The sequence below is a fragment of the Pocillopora damicornis genome, chromosome 3 (genome assembly GCF_964200805.1).
Source record: "Pocillopora damicornis chromosome 3, jaPocDami1.2, whole genome shotgun sequence".
Taxonomy (NCBI): Eukaryota; Metazoa; Cnidaria; class Anthozoa; order Scleractinia; family Pocilloporidae; genus Pocillopora; species Pocillopora damicornis.
The window spans coordinates 3347266-3356223 of record NC_142672.1 but is presented as its reverse complement, the minus strand read 5'-3'; the positions used below and the strand labels follow the sequence as shown (position 1 = coordinate 3356223).

The window sequence follows — 8958 nt, the reverse complement described above, 5'->3', positions numbered from 1 at the left end:
GATGCACAAGGTGTACTAAATAATCAGACTGTATGTATTTATGTTTGATTACTTTTTGTCAAAAATATTTATACAGATGAGCTAGGTATACCCCACAACATCTAAACCAATGGAAAGTTATCCGTGTAGAGTTCACTTTAGCTTGATCCTCATGTCTGTGTTTTCTATCTCAGCATTCCACTTTAACTGATAACTCGTACCTTGGCATTGATAATTCATGTTGTTATATACCAACTCAGTAAACTTTCACTCAACAAAACAAGCACTGTGATTGGTTAATTCTTGATCATGTGCCCCTTGATCAAATTCAAATGTATCCCAACAGTGATACAATTGCACAGTGGTTGCATGTGAGCTGAATACAACAGCATGTTTTTACCATATGATTGTTTAAGGGAAAGTCTAAATATACAACAAAGCACTAACTGTATGGTCCCTTGGGAAACTTGTTAGTTTTGTTTTCCCTCAAGTCCTGATATTTCCCTTAAGTTTGTCTCTGGAAATGTCAGGACTCTTGGGAAAACAAAACTAACTGTTTCCCTCAGAACCATACTTCAAACTTCTGCAAACTCAGAGGGAATTATCTTTTTTAGCAGATTGTTTAAAAAATATCACACAATAATAATTAATGAATTTGGTATGTACGTAATATCATGAACTATCAAACCTCATGTCTGTGTTATCTGCCTTTGGCTTTGGCAGATAACTGAGACCTTGACATTGATAATTCATGATGTCATGCCCAACCTCATCTAATAATTGCTATGGAGAATGAAAAATATCAGTAATCATATAATGTTTTTTTTCACAGACTGTGTCCCTAATTTCTTCCTAGCCAGAGGCATTATCTTGAAATATACCATGTTAAATCACCAGATGAGAAATGATTTCAAAAATAATGATTGACAAAATGCAACACTGTGTGATAACTTAAAAATATTTTAATATTGCTCCAAATAACTTTAGCTACCTGGAATGATTTAATTCATTAGGTTTTTGCCAACAATACAGTTACATGTCAGTGCATGTGTTGTGCCAATCAATTCAAAGCTTCAGCATACCCCAAACAACCAATGACCATTTGACCATTGTCCATACCTGGATGGGGAATTTGAACCAGAAGGGTCAAGTGTTTTCAGTGGAATGGAAATGGAGTGGAATGGAGTCTGAGGTGTTTAAAGGTAACTGGTAGGTGATAGTTCACTTTCACATTGAAATGGCTTAGAAAAAAAGATCTTGGTTTTAAAGCTCAGTCAATGTGTTACAGAATATAATTTTTACACAATCCATATCCTCAAAAGTTCAAATGCCCAAAGGGTTGCCTGATGGGGGGAGGGAGGGAGGTTGAAGCTTCAAATTGGTTGACACATAATAAGCAAGTTACCTGTTAAATCCATGCACATGGAGTTTTCTGTAGATTGCATCTAAGGTGACTGTTCGTCTTTCTTCAAATCAACTAAAATGATTCTATTTGAATATCACATTGTAGCCTGAATTCTCTAGTTGTAGCACTAATTATAGAGTAATTTCAGTCCTTAACCTGTTTAGTTGACTATCATTCATTTGTAGTTGTTTAAGAGGTAATTTTTGATACCATTGGGTACTGGAAGTGAATTGATTTTATTTCCTGGCACACTGTGCAAGATCACCACTCTGCACAAATGTTGCAAGTCAAATCTCATGGGCATGGCCCAAACTCGAACCATACTATCACTGTAACCAGCTGCTACATACTGTTGGGATTTAGAAAAAGCAATGGAGTAAACAATGGTATTTTGAATCCTGAGACCAAAAGGGCTAGGTTCTTTTATGCATTCTAACAAAAACAGTGAATCCAGAGTTTCAGCCCCAAGCATAATAATATTGGCATCTGACGTTCCAACAGCAATCATCTTCCCGTCAGGAGAATACTGACAGCAGTGCAACAGTCGGGAAAATGATACTTTACGTTCTTTCTCCCGCGCATAGCGCAGTTCTCCAGCATGGGCACTTGAATGAACTTCAACCTTGTTCCAGATTTCCACGCGACCGTCCTGCATACAACACGCAAGCACCTCGAATCTCCACGCAGGATTAAAAATACTCCAGCACACATTTCCTCGGCATCTTCTCCTTAAAACGGTCACGACATCCAGATTTTTGCTGCGTAAGATACACAGTTGTTCTTTGGAAGTCGAGACAGCGAGGTACTGACCATCCGGAGAAAATTCACAACGGGTAACGAAGCCACAGAAGTCTGTTATATCGCGTAAAACAACTCTCGCCTCGATCTGCATGGACTTCACGTTCCACAATCGCAACTCGTTGGTCTCCCTCATACTGTGAAAATCAAGAGAAGCAGCGCTAACAATGTGACGAGCATCTGGTGAAAACTTACAGCAAAGTGTTTGACCAGTCATTCCATTGCAACAAGGTTGAAATTTATCCACTCGCTCTGCGATTTCAGCATAAGAACTTCGGTTTCGTTTGACAAGCGCGACTTCTCCTTGTCCAGAATTAGTAATGAAAGATACAAGATTGCCGTCGGATGAGATGTCACACTCTTGCGAGTGGTAAGTGAGGAGTTCCCTTTTGCAGGACCCTGAGTTGATGTCAAATTCTCTTAAATGGCCACATCCGATATCAGGGGTAAACGGTCCACAAGGAATCGGTGTAGTTGACGTCAAAAGCAGAGCTTCGTCGTCTGGCGAAAAAACACAACAGTGAACCTCTTCGTGAAACCTTCTGGGTTGTTCATCTTCTTCATCTTCGTCTTCTAGGTTTCTTACAGAACCCCGATAATGATGCAACTCAGCAACGATTCGGGGAAAATTAGAGTATACAACGCTTGTATTTCCCTCGACTGATCTCCTCAACGGCCGCACCGGTTGATTAGGATATACGGCAGGTGTCGGTTTATCGATCTTCTTTCGTGACTTCGTCAGCTTGTTACCCATTTTGGTATCAGCCAGGAAACTTGAACGAAAACCTCTTATTTTCAGAGTGCGTAGCAGTGTCTTCCTTACTTTGAGAAGGCAAAGAAACTAAAACTTCCGTAGGCGAAGTTTGGCGAATCAGGTTGTGGCAACAGCTGCTGTACAACTGGGAAGAAGTTAGTGCTGTCAACAAAAACAGCCGATCGCTTCCATCGTAAACATGACAGTTTTCAAGGGTAATTCCGCTGTACATTAAAATCGATGTGAAGCGAGGGCACTCTTAGACAGGGAGGTTGGGGCATAGTACATTATAGGTGTCTCATTTTTATGAATTATCTGTTGAAGATATGGCCGGTCAAAAGTAAAAATTTGTTTTATCCATTTTGAAATCACTGGTGATTGCATCCTTGCAAACTGATTGTCTCTCATCTGTGCAATTTAATCATGAATCGCACCATTTAATGCTCTCTTCTCCCAGCCAACCTGAAAGATTTACTGAGACTTAACAACCTATCAGATTGCAAGCCCTATTAATTTGATTAAAGTAACTAATCAAATTTCAGGAAAATAAAAGACAACTTTGGTTTAGTCTAGTTATGAGCAACACTATCAGTCTACTTATGTCAACTCTTATTATATTACTCTCTGAGGCCCAGTTGTTCGAAGGCCAATTACACCTGTAGTGCCAACACAGTTAAATTTGAATTCAGATTTCTTTATTTTTTTGTTCAAAGCCTTTGTCCGTTATTTTACCTCCCTTCTTTTAAGAGCATCCATGCTGAATTTTCTTTTAAAGCTTTCAGATCTAAAATAAAATTTTTCCACCAACAGTGGGTTAACTTAACCCACCTTTGAACAACTTGGCCCACTTTAACTGGGTAGCAAAATGAACAGAATTAGTTTTTAAAAAATTGTGGTGAGCTTGAGGCCCACAGTACTCCTATCCAACTGCCCTTCAGCAGGGTCTCTCCATTTTAGGTAGAAAACTTAATGGAGCAACAAATAATATTCTTTAGAGTCCAAGTTGATTGATTGCCAGTGTGCCACAGCCTGGCAGCTGGACAGCTGTTTCCACCTGGTTATTTCTTATCAGCATTTTGGTGTAACCACAAGAAATACAACAACCAATAGCAGTGCTGCTGTCCAAAGCTTGAATAAGCTACATGAAACATGTAGGAAGCATAATTTTCAATCCAATTTACATGAAACATGTGGGAAGCATACCCAATTTACATGAAACATGTGGGAGGATAATTTTCTTCCCCATATTTGACTTGTTTCATCATCACTCAAATTTCTATTCTGAGTTTTTTAAAACTATTTTTGTCCAAAGAATGGAAAATTCAAAATATAAAGTAACATTATCTATCTTAGTTAACCTAGACAATAATTTGAGAAGATATTGATTGTGAGTATCAGTGAACTGAGTTGTTTAATTTTTGGTGAATATCACTATATTCAGGTTGGTAGAATTTGCTTTTTAAAACCCTATCAAAGTAAGGGTGAGTAGAATACCTTTTTGCTTAAATTTACAATTTACTGTTACTACTCTATCTCAAATTGCATAATACTTAAGCTGTGGGTTCTAAAGTTCACCCAGAACAAAGTTGAGAATTTTTCTTGCATGTTTTGAGATAGAGTAAGAAAAATGGTAAGTTTGAGCTTGGTGACGACATGGAGAAAGATGCTTTTTTTTTGTCTTGTCACAAGCATGGGACAAAGAAAAATTCTGATTACATAGATGGACTTCATTAGGGGCCTTGCTCACCAGAGTCTCTATGGCTCAGTGATAGAGCATCCAAACTGCAGAGCTCAAAGGTCTGAAGTTCAAATCCTCATGGGGAAATAGAATATTTCTTTTCCCTTTGTCCCAAACACTTGTGACAAGACCAAACACGTTTTCCTCTACTTCTTTACCAAGCTCAAAGCTTACCAACATTCCTATTGTTAACAAACATGGCACAATCGACATCACTGATCCTAGCAGTATGGAAGATGCATGTCATACATGAAGTTTGTAATGCGCCTCGCTCACCATAGAGTCTCTGTGACTCAGTGGTAAGGCATCTGGGTGAGGAATCCCAAGGTGCAAGGTTTGATTCTTCATAGGAACTCTGATGTTTCTTTGTCCCACACTTGTGATAAATGAAAAACATCTTTCTCTTTCTTACATGTATCCAACATGAAAAATAATTTGAAAAGGTATTTGGGGTGGGGGTGGGTTAGGGTAATTTTAAGAAGACATCTTGCAGATACATTTCTGTATCAGAGAAATAAAAAACATTAAGATAACTGTGACTTGTACTGAAGGACTCTACCCCTAGGATATAAAATGGTGCATCCTGAAGACTCATTCATTTGTAGCAATGAGATTTTCTCATCAGCAAATTTTACATTTTCCTCTTAGTCTTGTTGAGAGAAAATAATGTGACTTGCAGGTGCACATTAATAACTCCATATAGTTCAGGGTTGTATAAAAGGGCTGGAAGCTGGGTACGTTCCCTGGCTGCTTAGCAAGGTTTCACCAGCTTCTCTCATAGAAAGTCATGTCTACTTTTCAAAAAACTCCCTCTAATTAAAACCAAGAAGACCCTGTAGTTGCCTCAAAATAAGGAGCTGAATTGTTGAAAGCACCATTGGCACTAATCCAGAATTCACTGCTGTGGCACAGTCAAGAAACTTTCTTAGAGGACGTCAATCAGGGATTTCAATAAATCAGATTTAAAAATTCACCACATTATCATGCCACTCTACCTGCCCCATGAATGACTTAACAACAATCTTTTTCAAATAAAGGTTAAAGTTTTTCTTAATCTCATTGAAACATGTGTGGTAGTCTTACACAGTAAATGACTCTATAAACAATGTTGACTAGGTTCAGTTGCAGACGGCACCAAAGTCTGAATCATATGGTCAAACTTTTTTTTCTGGACAGGACCACCCAGGCCTCAAATTGTTTTTTTTTCCAGAAAAGAGGTCTCCTTGTCTCATAATATTGAAATATAAAACAATTATTTTACAACAATGATTTGCAATGCACAGCTACTTCAACTTCAACCACCCACTATTTCTGAACAATCACAATACAGCCTATCCTGAAGAGCACATTTATGGTTATGACATTTTTCATTGACTGAAATGGTGAATTGTTGTGTAGCAAGCTGAGATAAACTCCAATTCCTCATCAATTAGTCTGTACTGTAACTGATCTTGGGTGCCCAATTAAATTATTACTTAAACAACAAAACCCTTTTTCCAAAATACTCATCATTCAAAATGTATTAACTCTTTAACCCTAACATCAGTAATCGTATTCTCTATACTGTTCTCTAGTTATTTCCTAAGATGCTGACAGAGAGAATTTGTTTAGTAATCAACAGCTTCTCTGGTTGATGTTCATATCCTTTACTCTTGTGATCTTACTATTTGTTCCAGGGTAATATTGTGTCACACGAATTACATGCTAGTCACTTTTAGGGACCACAGGGTAAAACTTATGGAGAAGTCTAATAATTAAGTAAAATACCAGTTAAATTATAATCTAATTGCTTTTTCCACTGTCTGGCTCTGAAAAAGTTCTATTTTTTATACTTGAAACTAAAGATGCTTTCCATTTTTCTTCTGGTACAACCTTGGCCCACTCCGGTACAGCTGATGAGGGAAGACTAATTCCTGACATCACCTGTCTGATGAGATCTACTTGTTCTGAAACATCAAAGATCATAATACATCAAAACATTTTTGCTTTCATATGATTGGTCCAAAAATGTCATATGACTTTAAATACCCTACCTGAAAATTGGGAATATCAAGCAATATTCTAAAACATTTTCAAACAGTGCGTGCAAAAAATATTTTTATAAAAGGTGATTCAAGATGTGAGAGTTTTTCTCTTGCAACTGAAGAAGAAATGAACTTGTTTATCAATTAAGCTTTATCATAGAGCCAAAAAAAGTTAAAATTCTCTGAGTTACACATTATTAAGGACATGAGGTTTCTTTCAAAAATTTTTTTGCCCTATATGCTGCAAAAAATTGATTTTTAAAAATAATGAACACCTTGGCCTTAAAGTGTTAATCAATACAAATATTCAACATCTGACTCCCTCTTGAATTTGAACTTTTGAAGAGTGGTTTGTTCTGATTCCTGCCCTTCAGGTCAAAAATTGTGTTCACATGCCCCAACCAATTTTTTAATAAAAGGCAAAATCAGCAGCCGTGACTCTCTACTTTCTACTCCCTTGCAAAAGTAAGCTATTTACCATAAAAACCCCACATTTAAAGATATAATGCTTGTATGCTGCTGGAAAGACTTGACACTAGTTGTTCACATTGACACTAGCTCCTCACATTCCTCACCCATCAAATTCATCATAATCCCTAATCTACAATTACAATTGGTCTTTCTGCTTGCCTTGTTTCATTTCTGGCTCAGCACTTCTGTCAGCAGATGATGATGATGATGATGATGATGATGATGATGATGATGATGATGATGATGAGGTACTGCTTTCACTTGAATTAATAATTACTGCATTGTTTACATCTATAGCCTCCTCCTCCCCTGTCTGAGGTTGAAAGTTAATATTTTTATTTGTTTTCTGTTTGTTTGAAGTAGGTTATTGAGCTGTAACAAAATAACTTCCCTTTCACCAACTAGTCTCTTATTTGTGTCTTACAACAGAGTTGCTGGAACATTAGGCTACTACATTAGGCTAACAAAATAACAAACATTGGCTACTACATTAGGCTAACAAAATAGCTTCCCAGTGGACAACTAAAGGAAAGACACATAAGCAAATTTTTACACAATCCCTTTCACCAACTAGTCTCTCAATTGTGTTTTACAATAGAGTTGCTGGAACATTAGGCTACTCTAGCTAAAATCAAAATGCCTGGTATAGGCCCTTGAAAGCATACACAAAAAGCAATAATGTGTACCTAAAGTTTACTGTACTGGAGACTCGACATGCAGCATTTATGAACAAAAATAAAAGCTTTAATGATCAAAACATGTTAAAACTAAATTGCAGTATCTTGAATTCCCTTTCCTTGGTTGATTCTCAGTTTCCTTTGTTTCAGTTAACCTGGTTGTTGGTAACTTGGGTCAAAAGGCAAAGGAAAATTAGGAAACTTCGTAAATGAAATTAAGAGTCAATCTGCAAAATCTCCTAGAAATTTCCAAGTGACGTGACATACAAGAGTCTGCCTATTAAGCTTTTCCGAATTGCAAGCTGTTTGCTCCAGGAAAAATCAAGACAAGGAAAGTTTCATTAGCAAATTCAATGTGTACATACGTTAGCTAGCCATTGCTCTGCAGGTTGTAGCCCGTCGTTTTCATCCTGAGCCAGTTGAATATAGCCTTGATTAAGATCATCCTCACCGTCTAAGTTGTCTTCGTCGTCACTACTGGAGGTTTCCATGATTGCTGGTACCACTGACTCGTCCTCTTCTGAATCTGAATTCTCTCCTTCTCGAGGAGCATCCACAGGAGAAATATGCAGGGGCATTGCAGACTTTTCTTCGAGAAAATCGGACATCGATAAGTATTTAGCTTCCTTCGGCCGACATTTTGAATTTTTTCTTCGGCGTTTGAAGTTTCGGGAACTGGGTACAAGTAGGAGGCCCGCAATGCATGCGTAATAATTACAGTCGATTATGAGTCACCATGAAATGAAATTTGACAATTACATGTAAGGTTTGTAGCACTTTACGCTGCTTCAAAGACTAGCATGCCGACGAGAATCTTGCCATAGGGCATACGAGATCATTTTTTCGTTTTTAGATGAAATTGTTCTCCAAAAGTTTCCGTAACCGCTGAAAATACCGTTTAATGGAAAAGAAAGAGAGAAAAAAAATCTCTATTTGGACCCAAGATATTCCCTGATAATTGTCATCGCACATTACCTGTGCCAATATTGAAGTTCTAGAGGATTTTTGTGCTTCGAAGAACAGATTATGTTGTTATGTTATGAAAGCATTTCAAGTTGCCCTACGTGAGATTGAGCAATGAAAGGTCGGTGCCATTCTCTATTGTGTATTCA

General features: G+C 37.6%; 2 protein-coding genes across 2 annotated transcripts; both read right to left on the bottom strand.

Moving 5' to 3' along the window:
• Positions 1-926: 926 nt before the first annotated feature.
• LOC113664153 (uncharacterized) lies at positions 927-3502 on the bottom strand. The gene has a single exon (XM_027179748.2). It carries the CDS (start codon positions 2934-2936, stop codon positions 1560-1562), a length of 1377 nt encoding a protein of 458 aa, XP_027035549.1. The 5' UTR covers positions 2937-3502; the 3' UTR covers positions 927-1559.
• A 2195-nt stretch (positions 3503-5697) lies between these two features.
• On the bottom strand, positions 5698-8577 carry LOC113664154 (uncharacterized). The gene is made up of 3 exons (XM_027179749.2): positions 8212-8577; positions 7329-7482; positions 5698-6620 (listed from the first exon to the last, which is right to left on the bottom strand). Exons 1-3 carry the CDS (start codon positions 8452-8454, stop codon positions 6457-6459), a joined length of 561 nt encoding a protein of 186 aa, XP_027035550.2. The 5' UTR covers positions 8455-8577; the 3' UTR covers positions 5698-6456.
• Between the last annotated feature and the right edge of the window lie 381 nt (positions 8578-8958).